General features: G+C 42.7%; 1 protein-coding gene across 7 annotated transcripts in view; it reads right to left on the reverse strand.

Annotated features, from left to right (window-relative positions):
- NRAP (nebulin related anchoring protein) overlaps positions 1–25,728 on the reverse strand; it is a 69,241-nt gene that overhangs the window by 41,705 nt on the left and 1,808 nt on the right. The window contains exons 4-16 of one of the 7 annotated variants that reach the window (XM_082721448.1): positions 21,898–22,002; positions 19,317–19,421; positions 18,133–18,237; positions 17,273–17,377; positions 16,172–16,279; positions 15,589–15,687; positions 12,579–12,683; positions 11,494–11,610; positions 9,208–9,312; positions 7,632–7,739; positions 6,462–6,566; positions 1,694–1,792; positions 296–400 (exon numbers count right to left, since the gene is read on the reverse strand). In XM_082721448.1, the coding sequence (XP_082577574.1) occupies positions 296–400; positions 1,694–1,792; positions 6,462–6,566; positions 7,632–7,739; positions 9,208–9,312; positions 11,494–11,610; positions 12,579–12,683; positions 15,589–15,687; positions 16,172–16,279; positions 17,273–17,377; positions 18,133–18,237; positions 19,317–19,421; positions 21,898–22,002 (1,371 nt within the window). Of the gene's footprint in view, positions 1–295; positions 401–1,693; positions 1,793–6,461; positions 6,567–7,631; positions 7,740–9,207; positions 9,313–11,493; positions 11,611–12,578; positions 12,687–15,588; positions 15,688–16,171; positions 16,280–17,272; positions 17,378–18,132; positions 18,241–19,316; positions 19,422–21,897; positions 22,003–25,728 lie in introns of all 7 variants that reach the window. The other 6 variants (XM_082721446.1, XM_082721447.1, XM_082721445.1 and 3 more) reach the window with 6 other exon arrangements.

The following is a 25,728-nucleotide window of genomic DNA, read 5'->3' on the forward strand; positions in this document are numbered from 1 at the left end:
TTCTTTGCACAGCAAAGCAGCAGTCAGAATTCACCAGGACAATGACAATGATGATGATGGTGTGTGTGCATTTGAACACATGTTTACAGAATAAGAAATCAATTCCTGTGATCAGTTTATCCCCAGAGAACAACCACATGCCATGAGACAGCAAAATTCAAAACCATAACATGATGGGCGCCTTTGAAGAACATCTCTCACAAAGAGAATAGCCTCTGCTTGCCGGGCCTGGTGCCCTCCTCCTCACGTTGGTTAGTTAAACTCTACCATGTTCTCACCTCCGATGCTTGCTCACCTCACTAAATAGTTCAGCATTGGTTTTGGCCTTCACCAGCTGAGGTACATCCTGTGGCAAGGTGTAATTCAACTTATTTTTCTCATAGTCAGCACGATAATTCACCTGTTGGATTTAAAATAAACGCACAGAGTAAGCGCAAGGTGTCTAGATAGACAGAGGTGAATTCTGGAAGCAACGCTCTCTTTTTTACTTTCCCCATTTTTCACTTGGGTCCATAGCTGAGAAGGAGTTTCTAGAAAAGACATTTGACAAGGAAGTCTGCAGTTTTATGAATGGTTTAAGTGAACTGATTAAAGAGGTCGAATGAAAAGAAAAACGATTCAAAGGCACATTCACGGTTGTGAGCTTATAAAAGATTTCCCTGCGGTTACTTCACCAATTCTCCATGAAGCGCTAGAGGGTAGAGAACTTGTTTTTTGTTTTTGGGGTTTTTTTTTTTGTTTTTAATGGCCGCAGTGCTGAACATCTTGCTTACATACAGAGAAGATACTCAGAGAGTAATTATCCCATGGCTGCCCACACTGAAAAAAAAAAAGCCACCTTAAGTCACCTAAAGAAAGGTCAATCAGGCATTATGTGACTTCCAGTGGATAAATACAGCATCATCTGCAAAGCATCCCATCCTTGTCCCAAAACTGAACCTAAACCTGATCAAACCTACAGATCCAACTACTATTTTATAAGACATTTGGAGGCCAGAAGATATATGAAGTCCACACTGGGATGCAGTTCACAAGGCTCAGGCCATGGAAAATGTAATAGGATCAACACTCCAGCTTTTTCCATAAACTACTTGCGAGGAAAGAAGAGAGATAAACAGGAAACCTTAAAGATGAAAAGATTCTTAAAGACCTATCAGCCAGCCAGAAGCACGGACTTCATTCAGATCCTGATTCAAACAAAATGTAAAACTGTGGAATTATAACTTTATGAGATCACTGGAATGTTAAAGGCTAATAGGATACTGGTGAGACCAAGAATTATTATTAGTTTTTGGTGTGATGTATTAAGTTGTATAAATGTGCTTAATTTTTTTTTATCTTTTAGAGAGGTACCCTAAAGTATTGGTAGATTATATTATTTAATCTCTGGGATTTTCTTCAAAATATCAGAGGAGGGAGAAGGGGATGGGCATACAAATGAAGCAGGACTGGCCATGATGGATAGAAGCTGAATGAGGGATACATGGAGACTTATAACACCATCCTTTCTACAATTAGATGTATTTGGAATTTTCCATAATAAAAAATTTAAATTAAGGGGGGGTCACCTTGTGGTTGTCACAAGACATCTATTATTGTTAATGAATGCCATATCCTTGGGGAGCCAGGTATCCAGGGGCCACAAAGCACTTGAGTCCCCCACATCTGGGCTGGACAAGGGCCGGGGACTTACGTGACTCAGTTGCTGGGCATTGATTTTCGCTTGGATAATCTGAGGAGTGTTGGTCACAGAGCTGTACTTCAACTTGTCAATGCTTTGCCTGTAATTGACCTGGTTAAAAAAGAACGAAAGAAAGAAAGAAAAGATACAAGAAGATGTCACCAGCAGTTTTCTTTAAGATTTGCTTAGTTTCCTACCCCGAAGCCCAGCAGAGCTAATTCTCCTATTCTATTCTCCTATTATTAATTCTCCTATTACGAAAGAAAGATCGAAGATTCCAACTGGAAACCAACAGATACTCCAAGCCCACAAATAAACAAACAAACCAAAAAACAACAACAAAAAAACCCCAAAAAACAAAAAAACCCCAGTACATTGATGAGTGGGTGACTTGAACAGGTCAACTATAGAAGATAGAACAAGTCAACAATAGAAGAGGTCAACTAAACTGCCAGTAATCGTAGGAAAAGCTGCTCATCCACATTGTTGTTTTTTTTTAAGGATTTTCTTTATTTGACAGAAAGAGAGAGAGCACAAGCAGGGGGAGCGCAGAGGGAGAAGTAGGCTCCCCACTGTGCAGAGAGCCCGATGCAGGACTCTACCCCAGGACCCCAGGATCATGACCTGAGCCCAAGACAGACACAGAACTGACTGAGCCACCCAGGCACCCATCTACATTGTTATTATGAATCAGAGAAATGTATATTAAAACTGCAATGAGACACCCCTCGACATTCGCCTGAAGAGTGAAAATTTAAACTGCTGACTACACCAAGGGCTGGCAAGGATGTGGAACTGCGGAGACTCTCACAACACAGCTGGCGGAAGTGAGGGTTGGCACAGCCACTTTGGGAACCAATATGGCGCTTTGGCACACACACGTACCCCAAGTCTCCACAATTCTATTCCTAGGTGCACTTCCAAAGAAAACACATGCACAAGGTCACTCTATAATAATTCAAGCTGCCTGTCTATACTTAATGTACTTTTCTATATATGTTTTATACTTCAAAAGAAAAGAAGTTTTTTAAAACAGGAAAGAAAAATGAAAGAGAGACAAAAAGTCCAGCTGATCCAGTAAGTGGGAGGCAATGGCACATCAGGCTCTGGGTGACGATGCTCTAAACATGGCTTCACCCTGTATGCCAGCCCCTGCCTGGCCCTCACTTTGGCCTTGCCCAAGTCCCTGAGAAAAGGGCTGGGAGCTAGGTACCTTCCTGAAGGAAGAAGGGTGGGTGGGTTTAGAAGAGAAGCCTCCAGGACTGCCTGGTGCGGGGACTTCTGTTTTCCCACCATTTCAAGATACTGGGGACTCGTGGATTTTCCCTTCTGGACGTACAATTTGCCCCTGAGAGACTCAAGGATTATTAGCCACTTGCCCACAAGAAGATATTCATCCAATCATCTTATTTTCCTCCGAACCTCCCCAGAGCCACTGCAGAGGGAATGGGGACTTGAGCAGGGAGGTACAAGAGCATGTTGGAGGCTTGAGGGCAGGGAGCAAGGGGAATGGGTAGAGGGGAGCTGCTGAGAGCCCCAGGGACCTACACAGGACAAGGGGAGCCAGGATGCAGACAAGTGAAGAGAAAGAGGGTGAGGTTGTGGACGGTGAATGACCTCTGCCGGCGAGGTCCCCATTCCTTCATTTGTTCAGTCATTCATGCCGTAAACAAACAGTCACAGAGCGTCTACTCTGTGCAGAATGAGCACACGCAGACACAGCCCTGTCTAGGTAGGTATCTCAGCTGGGTCCTTGCTCTCAGGACCCTAAACTGACTCAGTCCTGGGGACACATGACACTACTCCCCCCCACACACACACCTACAGGCTCCAGGTGAGGCCCTATCCATCAGTGACCCTCTGGTTTGTTCACAGCAATCGAACCATTGAACCTCTCACGCCTAAGCTTCATGCCTCTGTTTTCTTGCCTGAAGCCCAGGACCCCACCTGGTACACCACACAGTGGGGCAGCTTCTTTAGGCTTACTCCAAGCCTAAGAAGATAACACGCCTTTGCTGGGTCCCCACTGTCTGCTGTCATCTCTGCCCAGATCTCCACTGACCGCCTCTGGCCATGCTCCTCTGGCCACCACCCTCTTACTATCCCTACCTTACAATGTGAAAACTGGGGCCCAGGGAACTGAAGTGATTGGCCCAAGGTCACCCAGCTAATGTCAGGATTCAAATTCTAGCACTCTGCCTCCCAAAGTGGCTCTCATCCTCTGCACTTAAACCTGGTTTGCCAAAGCTAGTGTAGTGTGCTTGGAACTTTTATTTTATAGATGAACTTGGGATCCCCTGTAGCCAAAGCTACCACTGTTTAGACAGGGAAATATATTCTGGGTACAAACAAATGACTTATAGATTAATTTCTAGGACAGCATCTAGGAAAAACAGAGTGTTCCTGACAGCGGGACACGAGGTATTTTGTTGGATTCGGAGCTAAAGAACAGCATCACTTTGTGTTTTTGGGTTAATGGTTCAATGACAGAAGTTTTGCTCATTCTCAGTTGCAGATATAGGGTATAGAGAAAGAGTAGGAAATACAAAGTCATTTCAATGTCAACCATTAATGAGACTAGAGTGCACTGGCATCCTAATGCATTTACTCAGAGGGGAAATTATCATTTCATAATAAAGAGTCTATTAGAGTTCAGAATTGTGCATGATAAAATGTCACGAAAACTGTATTTTTTAAAAGGCATATTCCTTCCCAATAATTTTGCATTAAAGTGTTGCAGAGCACAATTACTCTCCTCTGCGGGACATAATTAACAGTTTCCATGATTAATCACATTCTTGCAACATCACAGATCCTTGGCCAGTGCTTCCATCTACTTTCTGAAGGAACGCTTTGCTGAGGATGGAGTCTCATTTTAATGCTATTAGTGCTGATAAAATCCCTCTGAAAGGAATGCCCTCTAATTAAAGACCCATGCCTGTTTATTTAATTTCATAGCTATTTGACCACCTTTCGAGCCACCAGACAGAGAGACTATAAATGCTCTTGTAATGGATTTCCCAAACTTCCTGAATATTTAAGTCCCTACACTAAGGTGGTAAACTCAAATTCACATAGGAACCAGGAAGGGAAGGCCAAGGAGAATAAGGTAAGACAGAGCACCTATCACTCAGTCCCAGGCAGTTGCTACCACATGGGAACTTGGGCTGTCATTTCCAGAGTTTCTAGATTGTTCTAGAATTGGTGAACATATGAATTTTTTTATCAACCCCCCGAATCTCTATATGTTGGCACCATTGTTTTTTAAATACTGTGTGGCCAAACTAAACACCTCTGCAACCTCAATCAGGCTCCTGGGCTTTCAGTTCAGAATCTCCCTCTGCTTCTAATTAATCCTTCTAACCCAGGCTGGTTTCATTCTTCCATCGGGTTTGCCCAGGTGAGCAGGCTGTATTTCAGGTGCTTAGTTTGATCCACAGCCTTACACAAACAAACATAATAGCAAGTCTTGTTACAACAGGAGTACAAAGTTGTAAGACTCTCTCTAGTTTTCACTGGGCTCTCGAACGTGGTTGATGGAGGTCTACAAACAGAATAGCTCCCATTCTAATGAGGTGCTCTCAGTCCTCAAGTCCCAGGTGATGCATGCAGCCAAAAAGGTTAGGAAGTAGCTTAGGTCGTCAAGTGTATCCTTGGGTTTCATGAAGCGCAGTGGTAAGTCAACACAACCAAACTTCTTGGGAAAAGAAGAAGCAAGGCTTAGTCTCCTTTTATATCCTTCAACTTCCCATCCTTTGTTTTACTATACATTTGAAAAGCCCATTTCATCCATTAAACTATCATTTGCCAATGATCCTCCTTTGTTGTCCTATAAACCATGTTAAACACTAAAGATGTCCAGCAGGACCCCCACTGTTCTCACTCTGAGCAAAAGGGAGAGCAATGTGAAGACCATCTCACCAAGAGCAAAACCCAAGTCAATGTTACTAGGGTCACGCTGAGCCCAAAGGAATGTGAAGGAAAGTAACACTGGGCACTTAGTAAGTATACACTGAATTATTTGTTAAATTATTAATTGGTTAGAGATAATCATCACTGACAAATAACTATGATATGCACTCAGGTCTAAACCACCTTAACTACTTTTTAAGAAAATAGATGATTTTAATCTTTTTCCTTGTGTTTTTCAGAATTTTCTAAATTTCCTGTAACAAACATATATAGTAAAATTCCTATAATAGAAAATAATAAATTTAATTAATTATATGTATTTCACCAAGATAAACCAAACTGTGAAGAAATAAAATCACTGCTATAATAATGAAGAAATACATCTACCTTCCCAAGTGCTCCTGAGTCAACATTAAGTCTACATTACTACTTCCTCTCAACTTATAACTATTTCATTTTTTATATATTTTATTTTTTATATTTTACTTCCTTTAGTCCCTCAACATACCACACTCCAAAACTTCAAATAGGAGGAAAGAAAGAAAGAAAGAAAGAAAAGATTATTCTTCATTGTTAAGGAAGAATAAATTTAAAGGGCCCAAAGGCTGACATATTCTACCAAATTCTAACTGAACTTCAGATTATTTTCAGGATGAAAACAAGAGTTGTCCCCACCTTACATGTAATATCTAAGAGTTTCCACACACGCATGAATGGACTCTCCTAGTGGAAGAGTTCCCTTTCTCAATCTCTTCCATCTGTGAGGAACTATTAGAACTTGTTTCTTCCCATCTTGCTACTTAAGAGTCACTCCACAAGAGGAAGTAACAAGGAATAAAACAGAAGATGCTCTTGGAGGGGGACTTACATCTTTCAAGGGAACCAGCTTCATTGTTGTTTGATAGGAAGGAGTGAGAGTGGCTGGGTAGTTGTAGTCCACAACATCGTGTTTATAATCAGCCTTGTAGGCAATCTAAAACACACACACACCCCCCCCCCACACACACACACACAGAAAGAAAGAAAAAGAAAAAAGAAATTAGTCCCCACTTGCTTTATTTTGACCTTGTTTGAATGTCATAGGAAATTTTTTTAAAAAGTAATGAGAAATAAAATTAATTCCGTTTCATCACCTCCAAGGAAAATTAAATTATGTTCATACTTTGCCCTTAATTAATTTGAATTCTTCCTAATTAATCCAAAATTAGCTAACTTCCATCTGTAGCACATTTATTTTATCTTTCTTATTAATTATGGACCTCCTTATAGTTTTTGTTAAAAAGAAACACCAGCATGTGGGTGTATGATGAAAGGTCTTCTTGGCTAACCCCCTAGAAAATAAATGAAAAGTCAAGAGTCTTCAGAGTATTTAAATTTTTATCCTAAAGGTCAAATTTGACATTCTCAAGCAGAGGAAATTTGACCTTTGTATGTCTTACTAATGAAATCGGTTCCTTTGAAGTGCCCTTTACCTCCAAGATTTACAATTTGGCATTTACAAACTGTCAGGTGAACTGACAAAGCCAAGGAGGGATTAAGAGATGCCGTGCTATGGGATCTGATCTAGTTTGTTACCCCACTACCTTGACCAGTACTTGCCCATAGGAGGTCTTCACTGAACACTACAGTTGAATAAATGAATGAACCAATCAACCAACCCACCAACCAACTCCAAATAAATCACAAATGCTTTGGAAGCTTGAGAAATTTCGAGTAAGAATATGTTCATCCATTTCTCTTTATGTCTCAGAAACAGGATGTTTTTCTCACACTGGATCAAAGATAACAGATCTATGTACTCTTCAAGCCAGAGAAAGCTGAGATAAATAAATTGAAGCTTTTGAACAATTTCAAGGGTTTTACCTAGCTTTGGTTATATTGGTTAACATTTAGAAGCTTTTATGGGTCCGTCTTTATACAACAGGACACTGACTTTTAAAAAGGAAGTTTGAAAAAGAGTTGGCTGAATTCTTCAAATTTCACCTCCTTCTACCCCAACAGGTCCCCAGACCTACAGGCCCTTCAAACCTGGACTCACATTGCTGGCCAAGCTTCCAACCTTCATAGCATGGAGAGTCCGTCTGTCCATACCAACTCCTTCATAGTGGCCTCTCATATGGTTTTGGTAATTTTCCTTATATTTATTCTAGAAGGAAACACAAAGCTTTCAATAAAAGACTTCTCTTCCCAACTTGTTGAAGATCAACTGCTCATCTTAATGCAACGAACTGGAAATAAAAACGACTAAATAGAACCTATTTAAGTAGTCAGTGTATCACTGAATAAAAAAGAAGCCAAACCTCCTTTCAAAAAACCGCTTGAATTTGAAGCAAGCACAGGAAGATGGAGGGAGACAAGCACAGAAGCACAACCAAACATAGGATCTGGTGAGTACAGGCAGCGGGAAACAGACCCAATTTTCTTTTTAACGTTTTTGCTTGGAAATGTGTCCGATTTTCCCCATGTGAAAAACCTCCCATGAGCAGGGCCTCTCCAATGGACAAGACTAGTCATGCAGACACTGGGTACAAAGCCCCACGCTGGGGGCTGGCACAAATCACTGCACGCTGTTACCTCCGTTTCTAATCATATGAAGAATATAACCTGAGCTTCGCCAAATTCTGTGATTTTTTTTTTTACACACAAATTGGTGGCTACTAAAGTCATGTGAAATAAGGATGTCACGTCCCAAATGCAGCTTACCAAGTGAAGGGAAAACCAAAACAGGATGCCAAGAAGTCATAAATAGGAAAATCTGGGTAGCTTCTCATGAAGCTGCATTAAAATCACCTTCCCTGGGAAGCCACGAAGTTCGAGGCACTGAGATTATTTAAACAAATACATAATCACGTATCAGACACGATTCTGCTCAGTTCGTCTTCACAAGAACTCCATGAGAAGGACTTAGTATCCCCATTTTACACATGGACAAAGGGGCTCCAGGGGGCTTAAACAACATGCCCAAAGTCGAATACTTCATTAATTCTGGAGCCGGGACTGTCAGCATCAAGGCTGGTGCTCTTCACCACTACTTTTAGCCAAAAGAAATTCCTCCCTGAGCCTTACTAAGTCCCTCGTGATCTTAAATTCTACTACACTATGCCGCGAGGCAGAAATAAAACCACATCATCTAGTATAAGTCCTTGATGTTCTCAAGGAAACATCCCCAGAACGTCGCTGAGAATTTCCAAATTTACAAATGCCATCTGTTCCTCTGTAAAATGAGGAAAGCACATCTGGGTCCCCAGGTGAGATGATATCAAACGTTAACCAAGAAGCACAAAGTCGCGTTGAGAGGGGATGTCGCATGCTCAGCCAGACTCCCACTCCAGCATTCACCAGCAGGAGCCGATACTGCTACACAGGGAGAGCACGAGAGGAAAGGTGCTACCATGAAGGATTCAAGGTCAAGTGCATGGTAGGACAGAATTAACACCAGGCGGACCACACCCTGCAGGCAATCTTAATCAACACTCTTAGGTATTTGTGCCTAAGATGCCATGCTTCTCCGAGACAAACAGATATATTCACATAGACTGTCTCTTAAGAGACTTGGGGATTAGCTCATTTTTTTAAAAAAAGCCCAAACAAATGCTTAAGTGTTAAAAACTCACATCGCTGGTGAATTTTGAGATCTTGCTCACGTTCCTGAATTGAGGCGTCTCACAGTAGTTGATACTGTGACCTTTACTATTTTCCAGGTCCTTCTTATATTCCACCTTGGAAACCAAAACACCAGACGCACAATAGAACCAGGCCCAAAAGCCACTCTTAAAAATGTCCCCAGGACTTTACTAGGTTATTTTTAGAAAACTTTCAACCCACCATTTAAAAATATCATTGGACGCCCTAAGTTAACAGTTATATGTGTTCCTTTCAAATAATAAATAAGTAAATGGTTAGTTTGGCTCTGGAAATTTAAAGAAACATGGTCCCTTCCAAGAGAAAATCCAGTAAGACATCATACAGCCCAAAAAGTGGCAAAATAGGTTTTAGAAATCAGGACAGCAGATACTATTGGGGGAAAGTGTCTGCGGGTCAGGGGTGGTTGTATATCTGAATCACGTTCTGCTTCTTGATCTGGTGTTAGCTACATGGAGGTGTCCACTTGCAGAAATCTCTCCCATCATGCACAAATGGCATGTACATTTCTCCATATGTACATTTCAATAAAATCTAACCACAAAAGTTACTTGACAAAAGAGTATAATAAATGAGACCTCTCACAGATGCATAGAGCATCTTCTAATTTTAACTGGGTTGGCTAGTTGAGCTCCCCTGAGTAGCTGGATGTAAGATGAGAGGTTATAGTTACTGAATTCCATGGCCCCAAGTCGTCCCAGGTAATTGGAGGAGCCAGTGGAAGGCCGATTACCAGAAACAGAGAAGAACTGGTTTGTCCTACTGGGTAAACACAAGGGCAAAAAGAAATGGAAGTTTCTCTTGTGACCTCTTACCAAAACAAAACAAAACAAAACCCCACAATTTGTTATCCTATCTTACGAAATATGGTGGAAACCTGCTTTTTAAAGTATGCAAGAGACATTATAATGCTCACAATCCGATAAGAAGTAAAAAAAAGTATACCAAGCTATAAATAGAGTTGAATTCTAATCTATAAATGTCTTTATATTCATATACTTGTTTATAATATTTTCACCTAGAAAAAGGCCAAAATGTTAACAGTATTTTTCCTGGGTGGTAAAACTGTACTTTCAGAGATCTGGTTCCAACTCTCTCCCTAAAATTCTCTCTGAACCAGAATAAGACACATTACTTCTCTAGGCCTGTGACAAAATCAGGACCTAAAGATTGCCGAGGTCCCATCTAGACCTGATATTCCGTGAATCAAGAGCAAGGTTTGGCAACTACTCGACTCTGCTCTTGTGGTATGAAAATAGCCAGAGATGATATGTAGCCAAGGACATGGCTGTGTTCCAATAAAACTTTATTTATAAAACCAGGCTACAGGTCAGATTTGGCACTCAGGTTATCATGGTTGGCTGACCTCTGGCCTAGAGTATCAGAACCATCTCAAACATCTGTTTAAAATGCAGATTCCAAGACCTAGGCACCCATCTATTACTTCGAAACACTTGAGATCAGGAAAATGTCACTCCTGGAGATTCCGAGCAGCCCTCAGTTAGAGGGCCACAGATGAAGGAACAGTTGGGGGGCCTGAAGACTGGCCTTTAGAAGTCAGGGAAGAAAAATATTTTAGGATACTTGAATATCCCCTTCTGAGTTGCAGATAACTTGTTATGGGAGTACTTTTAATAGGCCTCCTTCTTCCCATTGAAAGCGGTTGTTAACTCAGATGCCTTGAGGGTCTAGAGAGGAGATGCCAATGAGGCTCCGTGCTGTGAAAGAAAAGACTGGAGGGCTTGATAAGGATTTGGGAGCTCGAGGGGTTATTTCCTTGCCAAAGTCTCAGCAATTCAAAAAATCTGAATCACCGAGTAGACTGAACAAAACGCACCGTCTGGCGGCCAGTCCAGCCTCTAAGCTACAGGAATTCAGAGGAGACACCCAGCTTCTGGGAAACCGGACTCCGATAACAAGACAATGAGAGAGGTTCCATGTTGGAAACACTTTCTGATCTTTGATTACCACTCTGTATGAGTGACGTATGGTTACAAAGGTTGGCTGGGGCACTATTCTGCAACTAAAAGTTGACTGCCTGAAACTTCTGGGAGAAGCCCTGTGAGAATTTGAGAAGACACTTCGGAGCCCTTGGAGAAACTTAATTTGCTTAATTTGTTTGATTCTAGGCTCTCTCGTGAGTTGCTCTCTTTACTGCCCATTTGTTCCACGGAAAGTGGCAACTGTGTGCAGCTCCTGCGGCATTGAACAAAATCTTTCACGCTGCGCTTGCCCCGTCCACGGTGCCCCGTACGCACCTCGCTCACAAGCTTGTTCACGCTCTGGGCCCGCTTGAGAACCAAGTTGTCTTGGGCTGGGAGGGAGTGATAATGTGCAGGGCCTTTCATCTTATTGAAGTCCTGCCTGTATTTTATCTGAAAGAAGCACACAAACAGGGCCCAGAGTTGTTATTTTCATGCTCCGTGACAGAAATTACTCCAAAATGACCCGGCATTTCATGTCAATAGTTACTTAAGAGAATTTTCTGAAGAGGGAAAAAAAAAAACAACTACAGAGGCTTTTTTTTTTTTCTCCATGAAATCCATAAACCACTCAGTCCCCTTTGTATTAAAGTTTTACTGGCCCTTTTCACATTTTGTGTACTTTATACTCTAATTCTGCATGAAGAAACGTCTTGAAACAAGCATGCCAAAAAGCGTAATTCCGAACCCAGTCTGCCCATGATTTCAACGTCTTTTCTCATCTAACCCGCTATACGAGGGGCCAAGTGAGTCACATGTTTTACATCCCCGGTTGGGCCAAGAAGACACTGTCCTGGGCAAATGGGTTTAATAACTGAAGAGCACTGAGCAAAGGAGAAGGGCAAAGGGGGTGTGAAATTCATGTGCGGCTTCTGACTATATATAGACCAAGCTCAAGTTGGCGTGTTGGATCTACATGGGCACATCGCTCAACTGAGTTTAATTATAGTCTATCTTTCAAGGACCGCCAGCTGGCCAGCATTCTGCAAATTAAAATCATTTCATCCCCTGGGTTATACCCAGTTTGATAGTCACGTGACCTGTTTTCATCAGCTATTCCCCCAAAGTGCTAGGTGTCTAGATGGCTTCTCTTGCAAAGCCTCTCCTAACCCCAGCTTATCTGGCTGGACCAGCATTCGCACCTGCTTCAACTCGCCTAAAGTAAGTTCCACCGTCTGTCGGTGTCACACTCCTTTGAAGCAGGTAAACGTGACCAAACGGCCTGAAAGAAGGTGTCAGAAATTTGGAGAGAAATCAAGCGCTAATTGATCTGTGTGTAGGCTTCAGTTAAACATAGTCTTCAGAATCTCATTTCTCCTCTGCTTTGGCGGCTCTGCGGGTCATCTCAATATGGTACTTACATCACTGGCGAGTTCGTTGGCTTTCTTGGCATTCTGATAAGCGGGGGTGATCATGGCGGGGAAGCTGCCTTTTCCTCTGTGCTCCTGATAGTCCTCCAAGTAGCCCTGCTGGGAGAAGCAAAAATGTCCCTCAGTGATGTTCCCCTCCCTCAGAGGGTGGGCAGTTGGAAATGATCGCTCCTAGAGCCTGTTCCTATAGAGGCCCGTCCACCATGGACATTGCAGGGATCACCCTAGAAGCAGAACCATGAGGCGACTAAGACTGTGGACTCTGTGGCCAGGTCTACTTAACTGGTGCCCGGCACACGGTCGGCACTAAATAAATGCTAACTAACATCATCAACATTTCCACTAGATAAATCCAGACATTCCACAAGTCTCCCAGACCCATGGATTATGGAGTTCTCATCCCCTATCGGACACCAGGGAGATCCGTCTGCCTTCCAGTAATCCCAAAAGCTGCCTTTGTTGGGCCTGCAGATCTATGCCGAGAAACCCATTAACATCCCAGATACTGTTTTCCCATGTGCCAAGAAGAGCATTTTATAACTATTTGAATTTTTTGAATTCGGGGCGAAATTTCAAATTGCCCTAAGAGGCTCTAAATGGGGCTAAATGTGAATTTTCAGACTATTAAAATCTGAGCCCCCCTCCTCTTCCCCACACCACCCACCCACTCCCACAAAACAAAACTTTTCTCTCTCATGGACCTGTCGTGATGTCAGTAGCATAAAACTTTCCTGGGAGCGGATGGGATGTACTTCAAGACCCCATCTGACGCTACCTGCTCTCCGGGAAACGCCCCCCTCATTCCCAGTCCTCCCCCAGGCAGAGTCGGCTGCTTCCTCATCCGTGTTCCCATCAGTCTGAAGAAACCCAAGTGCTGCCTCAAGCTCATGACTCCATATTCCTATGGCCTCCTCCAAGGCAAGGGCCTGCCCTACCCCCGCAGCAGGGTCAGAATCCAGCACACACATTTTTAAAAAATAAAACAGTTGGGTCGAATTAGAAAGTCCAGGCTTCCCTTTTATCCAGTAATGACAATTGTTCAGCCCGAGTGCGCCTTTATGTTTGGCTGCCAAAATGTTCTGGGACGAATGTAACAAGTAAAAAAAGGAAAGCTAAAAAAAAAATAATAAGGAAGGCTCCCAAATTCGTTGTTAATCTCCTTTTGCCCCTTCTGCTGTATGGGTGGGGCTGGCTTACAACTTTATTTTAACTTCTCCTTATAAGTATCCACGTTGGGTGTGTAAATCTTTCAATGAGATACTCAATCCAGCCGGGGAGTTGGCTGGTTATAAACAATAAGTCAATTACACGATATAGTCCATTGACCTAAAAAAAACCGTTATTCGTGAAAAGGAAGAATGAATTGTTTGGCATTTTAGACATTACAGATATTTATAGTTTATCTGACTGTCTGTCTGCCTCTCTCTCACTCCCTCCTCCTCGTGCCTGGCGGGTCCTGCTAAATCACACCAGGAAATGCCACACGAGGCTGATCCTCTCGACAGTTGCTGGCGGTCCTATCAAACAACACCCACTTTGATCCTAAGATTTGTCATTAGCATGATGGGAAACTTCAGCCAACATGTCCTAATAAGCGAGAACCAACTACCACACTATGAGGTTGCGTCTCCATGATGGGTACAGACGTGTCTAAACACGTTCATGTCCTGCCAGAACGTGCTGGCCACATTTAGAACAAAATATTTTCTGCCGAATATAGGAACCAAATATTTTTTAAAGTGATTTTTAAAAGTCGACTTCAGCCTTCTATACAATAGATTTAAAATATCAAATCCCTAAAAGCATAATTTCATTGAGACTAAGCACTGAGGCCATCTAAGGAACTTACAGAATTTAGCAAAATGGACTTTTTCTTTTAAGATTGGACATTTTTGTTCAGACAGACTTTTGCAAAGATGTCACACCCCTATCTTCATATACATCCTTAGTCTTCCGTGAGTGTCTCCCTAGACACTCTTAAAAGAAAAGAAACAAGTTGTTTCTGTCATAAATTATGTATGTTGAATAAATCATGTATGTTGTAGAATCTGCCCACTGATGAAAAATTCAAACAACTTTCCAATCAATTTTTTAAAAAATCAACTAAGCCCACTGAGTGCATTCTTCTGATACACATACTTAGCCTTCCAGTATTCTTTACTTACAACTATGAAAAGATAATATTCCCTTTCTCTTCTACACCTGTTTAGTACCAGAAAATACAGAGGGATGTGCATATAAAAATTAGCTTCCAGTTATCATCTCAATCTTTTTACCCCCATCACTAGGTAGTTCACGTGAGAAGTGAAATTGGGGGAAAGATTTGCATTCTCTGTCAAATGGCTTCATCTAAGAACCTAGATAAGACATGCAGTTTCTAAGAAATGAGACTTGTTACTCAGTGAAGTGCCCAATATTCTTCCAGACATGCCTTTGGATCCCTTTCGTGCTTACACAGGGGTGAGCTAAAATTAGCCAGTCTTGGACCTTGGGACTATTCTTCATTGAATAGGTGAGAATGTTTTACTCTTGAAAAATCCACCATCTTGACAGGGGTTCTTTATTTTTAAAAAAGAAAAGGAGGGGTGCCTGGGTGGCTCAGTGAGTTAAGCCTCTGGCTTCAGCTCAGGTCATGATCCCAGCGTCCTGGGACCGAGCCCTGCATCAGGCTCTCTGCTCAGCAGGGAGCCTGCTTCCTTCTCTCTCTGCCTGCCTCTCTGCCTACTTGTGATCTCTTTCTCTCTGTCAAATAAATAAATAAAATCTTTTTAAAAAATAAAAAAGAAAAAGAAAAGTGCTTAGAAACTCTTTTCTTACATGGGTCAATTTGAGCTCAATGTAATTATCTTTGCTTTTTGACTTAGAAAATCCACCTTTCATAAACAGGGCTAGATAAACCACAACCCAACCCCTAACTCCAGGGCCATCGGTTGTGTGACAGGCCAGTGGGCTACTGACCATCAGAAAGGGCATCCTCCCAGGGAGTGATTTCATCACCTACCTGGCCATATTGGTCCATGCATTCCCTTGTGCCCGCAGCTCCAGCAGCCGAACTAGCCATTCCCTTCATTTCCCTTTGATATTGTTGATGGTACCTCACCTAAAGGAAGGGGAAGGACAAACCTGGTGAGTTTCACCTTCTATGCACAGAAGCCAGAAGAGTAAAAACAAACGTCTCATGGAATGTTCTTTTTCTGCTGGGGTCCAGGGATTGTGTCTTAGACATCAAAGTGCCAGATCTTGGTCTTGATAAAAACCCATTAAAAACTATGAAGGAGGGGTGCCTGGGTGGCTCAGTGGGTTAAGCCTCTGCCTTCAGGCTCAGGTCATGATCTCAGGGTCCTGGGAATCTCTGCTCAGCAGGGAGCCTGCTTCCCTTCCTCTCTCTCTGCCTTCTTCTCTGCCTACTTGTGATTGCTCTCTGTCAAATATATAAATAAAATCTTAAAAAAAAAAAAAACTATGAAGGAAAGCTACTCCCTGGACCATGGTGCATACAAAAGCAGACAGGAAGTTGTAGTCGCCTGGCACAGATAACTTCCTGTTTCCTCACCTACCAAGAATACACTGTCAGGGACACTCACATCACTGGCCAGCTCATTGGCTCTCTTGGCGATCTGATAAGCGGGTGTGATCATGGCAGGAAAACTGCCTTTCCCTCTCTGCTGTTCATAGTCTTCCATGTATCTCACCTGAAAGATGAAAAAAGAAAAGGAATCTCGTGCCACAATCGCGCTATGTATGAGGTTGTTTGATGAGAAGCCCTGCCAAGGGTTTGCATGAGACCCTCACATCGTCCCTCACAGCCCCTATGGCACCATCAATGGCTTATGGCTTGATGTACCATATGCATCTTCTTTACCTTTTTATCCCCCCAAACCCAGCACAGTGCCTGGTACATGGAGACACTCAATGCAGAATTCAACACATGAAGCACATGCTGTGGGCCAGGTGGTAAGGCTAGGCAGAGGAAGGAGAGGAGGTTTTTGCCCTCAAAGGGCCACCAGTCAAGTCTAGGAGACAAAAGAGGCTTCTTAAACCAAAGTGAGCAGAAGCCACTCGTTAAGCTAAACCTGGATTTGTGCTTACGCTTCCTGCTCATAAAAAGACAAAGTCCTTGGTCTTGTTATGTTAGGGAACAATGGGGCTGTGAAAAGGTAAATGGTAGAAAACCCTTAGAAGTTATATTCTCTATTTGCAGCAACAAGGTTTGAAATTTTTTGGATTAATCACATACATCTGACTTGTGACTAATGCTAAGCTTTCTCTCTAAGGAAGAGATTTCACAAGGTCTGTGCTGGCTAACTTATGGGACTTGACTGTCCTTGACCTTAGAAAGTTCTCCCTGGGGGCACCTGGGAGTGGCTCAGTGGGTTAAGCCTCTGCCTTTAGCTCAGGTCATGATCTCAGGGTCCTGGGATCAAGCCCCGAATTGGGTTCTCTGCTCAGCTGGGAGCCTGCTTCCTCTTCTCTCTCTGCCTGCTTCTCTGCCTACTTGTGATCTCTCTCTGTCAAATAAATAAATAAAATCTTTAAAAAAAAAAAAAAAGAAAAGAAAAGAAAAAGAAAGTTCTCCCTGGCTCCCACGTAGGACCAAGAAGCCTCCGCCATTCTTCCGCCCTCTACCTCCAAGGAAGGAAAGAATGGAGAATCTTAAAAGCCTCTAGGCCTCCATCGTTTCTTACATCACTTTGAAGCTGTCCCCCTGCCTTGGCCCGTAGCAGCTCAGGGGTATCCGCCACCGTGGTGAACCTGGAAACACGCTCGTCATGCCCTCTCTTGTATTCCACCTGATGAAGAGATAGCATGGAGTCAAGGTCATACTCACCAGCTTTTGTGAGGACCCTTCCTTGCAGCTGTCCTGAAGCTATACATTCAGGTTAGACTCAACACAAGCCTATGACCAAGTCTTTAGTACAGGCTTCCTAGGCTCCTCTTCAAAAAGCTTCAGTGCTACTGTGTTAAGTCCAAGAGAATGCTAAGCATGGCTAACCATTAACAAATATTAACCCACCTCATCTCTATAACCATTGCGTGAGGCAAGACTCTTACTGTCCCCATTTTTTTCAAATGAGCCACTGAGGAATAGAGAAGCTTCATCATTTGCTCATGGTCACACAGCTAGTAAGTGAGAGAACCAGGATTCCAATCCTAGCACTCTCACTCTAAAATCCAAGCTCTTAGCCAACAAGTTTTCTAATCCTCAGGAGGACGTGCCATCTACTTAACAAGAATCAGTATCTAAAATGTTAAATTGACCTCAAGAAATTATTTGGTCCAGTCTTTGGAGGAGTTAGCCCGTTTCTCCGTTTGATAGATGTGACCCAGTCAAGGCAGAGAGGATCTCTCAAGGCAAGATAAACTCTTGAGAGAGAGCCTTACCTCAAGAAGAGGGAAAACATAATGGCATAGTTCTCTCCATAATATCACACTAATGACACCTACCATCCACAAGACTCTCTTACTGGTTTTTATATGAATCTCAGAGTTTCATCAGTGACAAAAATTAGCATAATATATGGTGAATAAACACTGGGATGCTCACTTGGCTGGCCAGCTGGTTGGCTTTCTTGGCTCTTTGATAAGCAGGCGTGATCATGGCTGGGAAGCTCCCCTTGCCTCTCTGTTGCTCATAGTCTTCTGCATACTCCTGCTGGTCAGAGTCAATTATCAGCACGGGAACCAATATGATACCAGATAAGAATGAATAAACTGTAACTGTGAGTATCATCAGAACCAATGCAACTGAATTTATAAGGTAGTTGGGAACCATTTCAATCACCTGGAGTGAATTCAAAAATATTATTCCATTGGTGATTGAATAGCACCTTCAACACTAAAGAAATCCTATTTTCCAGGTCAAAGGGATTCCTCTTCAGTGCTTATATCAAATTTTGTGGAACCTGGCCCAACCCAAGGAACCCAAAGAGAGCACCACCCCTTTGACTCAAAGGCTTGTACGATAATGCAGCAGTTAATGTGTGGGAGTCTTTTCTATAACTTGTCTGCTAGAATTAGTTCTACAGCATTGAGAGTGAAGTGTTAGGCTTCCCTTCTCACTTTTTGAATATCGCTGATGATTAGTCTTCCTACTGAGACATGGCTCCTAGCATTTGTGTCTCTGTTTTCTTTCCATCTGCTAAAGGCTAATCACTAAAGACCAACAATGGTTTCCAAAGTGGTTTCTTCAAAGGGCAAGTGCCCGGGGTGTGTGGAGAGAACCAGAAGGTACTGTGTGTAAATCTGCTTTCTCTACATGAAACTGCTTTCTCTACATGGAAATCTAATAAAATCTCTCTTACCATGCTGGGGGGCAGGAGTCTAAAATGGGCTATCAGGGCTGGTCTTTTCTGGGGGCTCTCAAGGAGACTCCATTTCTTTACCTTTTCTAGAGACCACTTGCATCCCTTAGTGTCTGGTTCCCAATGGCTTTGACCTCTGCTCCTGTTATCACATCACCTTGTCTCTGACTCTGGCCATCTTGCCTTCCTCCTTATAAAGGACCCTTGTGATTACATTCATCCACCCTATCAATCCTGGGTAACATTCCTATCTCCAGATCCTTAACTTAATCATATCAGGGACGTCCCTTTGGCCAGTAATGTAACAGATACATAGTTCCTGAGGTTGGGACATGGTAATCTATGGGGGAGAGGCCAGTAGTTTACCACAGTCTTAAGATAAAGAAACTTTCAAACTCATTCCTAGGATAAGTTCTAAAGCCCTTACCTCACCAAGAGATTTTCGGGCCTCAACCATCCTTACGATTTCCGGGTCTGGCAGATCTCCTGGGCACCAAGCATTCCCTTCCCCATACCCAGTCCAATAGGCTCTCTATAAAGGAAACACACAAATGCATAAACACATACCCACACATTTGGTTGGTAAGACTTACCCCACCCTCTTAGCAATGCTCACATACACTGTCAACATAAGAGAAATTCTCTAAAAACTATAAACTTCTAGTGGCCTATGGTGGGTCTCAGCTAAAAGAAATGTTCAACTTTTTCACTTAGAAAATAATCCAATATCCTACAAAGTTTTACTTTGTAGGATTCACTTGTGTTCTAGAAGGGTTTCAAATGTAACTTGGCATTTCTTGGCTCAGCACTGTACCTAGACTGAGCCAGTGGGGAGTTGCTATGGACAGGCAATACGAGCTTAACCAGCATGATTCAGACATGATGCAAAACCCTACTATTTGTCATGTGCCTAATATTGGGATAAGCAATTAACACTGGGAAAAGAAAAGCCAAAAACAGAGAAGACAGTCCCTTATTTAAGATATCTGTGGCCTCCATAGGGACATGAAACCAACACAGGAAACAAGTAATGATTAGAAAATGTCTGTGTGCTTAGGTGTACTGTATTGAGAAGCGATCTGTATGTGATGGACTCCATTCTGGATAGGAAGATGGAACTGAGCTGGACCGCCAAGGCTGAGGTCAGTTAACAGGGGCAAAAGGAGAAAGGACATCCATTCTAGAAGATCAGTTCCATGAAGGCAGGGATTTCCATCAGTTTTGCTTGTTGATGTATTCTAATAGCCTGGAACAGTGCCTGGCACATAAGACTCAAGAAGTATTTGTTGAATAAATTCCAAGAGTGGGAGCTACCATGAATAAAAGCATGAAAGCAATGATGGGCTTCATGTGAAAGACCATAAGGAGATGAGTTTGGTTGGAATACAAGGGGAAGAGATGGGAGCGAAGTAGGCTAGAGGTAGGGCAAATTGAACAGGTTGGGTAGAACCATGCTTTGGAGATCTGGAAAGACAGATAGTTCATATATGAAAATACGCTGAACCATACTAGCAATCAGGGAAATTTAACTTAAAACGACAAGATAAAAAAATTGTCAAAAACTTTTATCTGGAAATACCAAGGATCAGTGAGAGTATGGAGGACTAAGTCTTCCCATCCTCTGCCTGTAGGAGTATCAAATGCACAGCCATTTCAGAGTACGATTTGACAGTGGCCATGGAAATTAAAAGGCATGTGCCCTTTCATTTTCCATTACCTGTTCTAGAGAAACACTCATTTGTCTCCAAAAGAGGTCACACACAAAGGTGTCCACTGCAACTTCATAATAGAGAAAAAAAATGGAAAGAACCCTGCCCATCAACAGAAGAGCACGATACATCCATTCTTAATGGTTACATTCATGACATATCCATCCAAAATAACTTAAAAGGAGGCTGACACAGAAATATCTCCAAGATATTTGTTGACTGAAAAATATAAGCTGCAAAACAAGGCATGCTGTTTCATGGGGAAAAAATAGAAATATCCCAATAGAAATATACATATGCAATATGTATGCATATGCATACATATAATGCATGCATAAAATACATATAAATGCAATTGCAATATACATATGCAATTTTCAGTGAAAATAATGGCTAATATTTGTTGTGTCTTCCATTGTTCTAAGGTCTTTACATTTATATAATCTCTTAACCTTCGCCATTGTTCTGTAAGTCAGGAACTGTCAGAAGTTCAGTTTACAGATGAGAAAGCCAAAGAAAAAGATGGTTAAATAATTCATCAAAGGCCCCTCAGTACATGGCAGTGGTCGTATTCAAATGGGAGTACTAAGAGACAGATGACATAGATCTATATTTGTAATTGATTAAATCTGAAAGAATATACAGGTCCCTCTCCAGAGGGACTGATTGGAGACAGTGCACAAGGGGTTAGATTTGTACTTCGGATTTTTTTTTTTTAACAACAAGGAAAACACAAATATTATGTGTATAATGAAAAATAAATGGCTGAGGACTTTTGAAATGATGAGACTCTCCCTAGTGAGCATAAATTCTCAGGTGGCAGGAAGAGTAAGTTAGGGCCATCTAGGAAGCTGTGCATGACCAACGTCACTGGACAGGCTGGACAGAGGCAAAGCCAGAAGGGAGAAGGCCATCCAGGAGGCCCTGACAAAGGTCTAGGCAGGAGCTGATGTGGATCAGAGCAGGGAGAGTGAAATGCAGGAGAAGAGGCAGAGCTGAGGGAACTATCAGAGGGAAGAAGGGTAGCCGTGGTTCCCAGCCTGGGTGCTTGTTCCCAGGGACAGAAACATGGTAGTTAGAAGGGACAAACTGACTAGTGAGTTTGGGCTGGAAGCAGACACAGTGGAGATGACCCCACGACTGGCTGCAGGATGTCTTCTGTAGACAGCTGGAATCACAAACTGGGTAAATGAAAGCCTAATCTGTTTCTCTAGAAGTAAGACTCAATGATGCGTCTCACTTGCAGAGTGCGTGGTTCTCTTCCCTGTTCCCCAAACCTGGTCACACGTCTCTTCTCACCTCGTTCATCGGGGGCTGCCCGTTAGGTGCAGCTGTTCCATCCCTGGATTTCATGTCCCAGTGAAAAACCGACTTAAACTGTCCGCCCTCATCTTGGTCATCAATCTGCACCACAGAGACGTGGTCAGTAACGTTTCCATCGGAGAAGAGAAGGAAAATAGACAACATAGAGTTAAATCAGAGGGATTGTTCTAAATCGCAAAGGCAAAGCTTCATAAATGCACAACGACACACACTGGGTCTGTCTGTCCACTGTGGCTTCACTCGCTCCACCAGCCAGGTGAGGCGTGCAGAGCCTCTGCAGTGTGCAAAGCTCTAGCTAGCAGTGTAATTAAAAAGACTGAGGGTCCCAATGAACTTACCACACGACACCCAGTATTCAGGTTAGAGTAACTTCAGAAAATACTAGATACCAGAGTAATGGTTCTTAATTTTAGTCTGTGTGACAATCACCTGGGGAGCTTGGTTAACAGGTTGGCTCCCCAGACTTATGTATATGTTCTCCTGTGCTTTTTAATTTTACCTTTCCTATCTTGACCTGTAATACATCTTGAGTTAGTTTTTGTGTACAGGTGTGAGGTAGGGGTCCAGGTCCATTCTTTTCCATGCAAATATCCAATAACTCCAGATCGTCCTTGCCTCACTGGACTGCAGTGGCACATATGTCATAATCCAAGTAACTGCATAGGCACAGCTCTATTTCTGGACCTTGGGTTGCATTCCACTAGCTGGTCTATTCTTATGCAATACTATGCTAAGTTCATGACTACTCCTTTTGTAGTAAATCTTGAAATCTCATAACTGAAGTCCTTCCATTTTGTTCTTCAGAATTTCTTGGCTATTCTAGAATCTTTGTGTGGTTCACATCATTTTTAGAATCCGTGGGTCAATTTCTACGAAAAATGCCAAGACTTACACTGGAATTACTGTGAACATGTAGATCAATCTGGGCAGAACTGACATCGCAATGGTATATTCAGAGCCTTGGGTGTAGGCCAAGAGTTCTTAAAGACAACATAAGAAGGACCCGCCGTAAAAGAAAAAAATCAAAAGGTCCTAGGTCCCAACCCAGATATCGTAATAAATGAGGTCTAAAATGGGCCCAGAAACCTATGATTTTTACAAGTGGAAATTGAAATCATGGATTTTACAGATGAAGGAAGAAACTGAAGGCAAAGAAGTGACCTTACCAAAGTCATTCAACAGGTAATCAGGGCCAGGCTTAGAATCTAGGAATTCCTTTTCCACACGAAAGGCACTTCCTCTCATCGAATTTCTAGGCTGGCTACCACCCAGTGCAGCTACAATATGTGTATTTTTAAATATAGAAATTAAGAGTGCTTTACCTGCTTCTTCCCCTGGATTTTGAGAAACTACCCCAAACATGACATAGACTGAAGGCAGCATTTCTGGGTGGCAACACTGCTGATACGGGAGGCCAGTTAAGTCTTTCTCCTGGGTCCTGTCCTCGGCATGGCACAATGTTTAGCAGCATAGCTGCTTCCTGCCCATCAGACGCCCACAGTACCCCTCCCTGCCAGCTGTGACATTCTAAAACATCCCCAGACCTCACAAATGTCCCGTGAGGAGTAAAATTGCCCTCCTACAGAGCCATTGCCTTAAGGAATCAGAATCGCATGATCAAAATAGATAGAAAGCCTTATTTGCTTGTTCTCCACCCATGGAACAAATCCATCATTAGGGAGTGCCTGCCTCCCCAGAGACTTCTCATGAGATTCTGGATTATTCTGAAGAAGTAAGAAGAAGGGGAAAAATAGTAAGGGTCGCTAGTAGGGTAAGGAAGAAGCATTAAAAGCTAAAGTCCCCTCGCTGAATAAAAGAGAATCTAGATGTTTTATTTTCCTAAAAATTCCATGCACACCTACCAAACAGGAAATTTTGGCTTAGAGACTTATTTATTTGTTTTTAAAAGGGTGACATTTAGGAAACACAAAAATGTCCGCCTGCTTTGAATGCCCGCTCAAACTCTTTCCTTTTCTCCTTCATTACCATCACTGAAGCATCCCTTTTGTTCCCTCCTTTAGCACAAGCACAATGAATTTGTTTTTACTCAATTGGCAAACTCAGAGATGCAAGAGTTTGACAAAAAAGTCATCCACTCCCCTTCCTCAGGTGCCTATGAGACCCAGGGCCTAGAAGGGGCACAGCTGACCATTTGAAATTTTTCCTGATGGGGAAGAAGGAGAAAGTGATCTCAACAGCCAATTGTTTGGCATAACACACACATACACACACACACGCACACATGCACACACAAATATGCATGTATACACACACATACCATGTACACAAAAATATACACAGATATGTACACATACACACACACACACACCCCACACACATATACATATGCACACATGGGCATGCATATGCACATGGGTATATGCACACACCACATACACACATATGTGTGTCCGTGAATGCCTATTCACACCTACACCCACACATGCATATACTCCCCATACACACACAGCCATATGCATACACACACACACATATCTGCACAGAAGCAAACAAACGCAAACACACACGCGTCCCGGTAAGTTCACATCACTGTCTGTGGCTAGCACCAGAACCAGCACAATTCTCACTCCAGCTCGGGCCTATCACACACAGTAAAAAGAGAATGAATCCACTACCACCTCAAAGAAAGGTAACATTATGCAACCTATTGTACAGTTGGAAGGTAGGGTCAGGCCAGTTAGGAACTAGCGTAGCGTGAAAAAGTAAAGACATTCGGGATCTGGTTGTAGAGTGTGTAATACCTACAAACAGTACTCGGACGGTTTAAGTACTTCTCCTGGTGTTGAATCTGTAAAATCCTGGCTACCCAATGGTAGAAACGTCTGGATGTTCGTAAACATAAACAAGTGCTTTTCTCCTCCTGGACGGTTTACGCTATGTACATAGAAATAGGCCAATGGAGCAGTTTAGGGTAAGCATTCTAGAGTCCGATAGATCTGGATTTGTACCCACTCCAGTATCTGGGTAAAACCAGGCAGACTACTTAACCTCTCTGAGCCTCAGCCTCCTCGGCTGTAAGACGGTAATATTACAGAGGATTCTTGTGAAGAAGAAATGAGATAAGATAGAGAAAGAGCCCAGGAGAAGAGCCCCACGTTAGGTCCTCTGTTTAAGTAGGAGCTACGCTCAGTATTCATCGCAGTTTTGGGTAGCTGCCCTTAGACATCAAGAGACGAGAACAAGATCCCCATAGAACGAATGCTCTCAGTAATGTAAGATTGCTTGTGAATTCTTAAGGTTTGCAAATCCTTTGAAATCAGTGATGTCTAAGCAGCTCGGCACCTCGGGCTCCTCATCCGCAGAGTGAGATAACAATAGTACTTACCCTAGTGGGCAGTCATGTGTATTAAGTGAATTAAATGATTGTGCAGTAAACGTTACATAAGCATCTTTAAAAAAAATAATAAGCTCACAATGAATCCAGGGCTCTTAGCAAAATGAGCTGTTTGGAGGAGGTGTGGGGGAAGCTCCCTCCGACACACGTGTTCCTGAGGAGGCTGGTGGCCTGGGCCAGCCGGAGAGGCAGTCTGAGGCAAGGTGACGTGAGGAGGGCAGATCACTAACAGACTTCCACCTCCTATGCAATGATCTAATTTTAGAAAATTGTTAGCTCCATCCCACAGAACAGCTTCCGTGGGGCATGGGGAAAGAAGTGAAATGAGTCACCATCTTAATAAATGCAGGCATCCAAGCCATCCCTAGCTATTTGACAAGACCCCATTGTTGGTTTTTCAAAAGAGGTTGGTGTATCAACACAGCTACCTGGTCTATCCTAACATCACTTCC

This window comes from Mustela nivalis (genome assembly GCF_964662115.1).
Source record: "Mustela nivalis genome assembly, chromosome: 2".
In the NCBI taxonomy this organism is placed as follows: Eukaryota; Metazoa; Chordata; class Mammalia; order Carnivora; family Mustelidae; genus Mustela; species Mustela nivalis.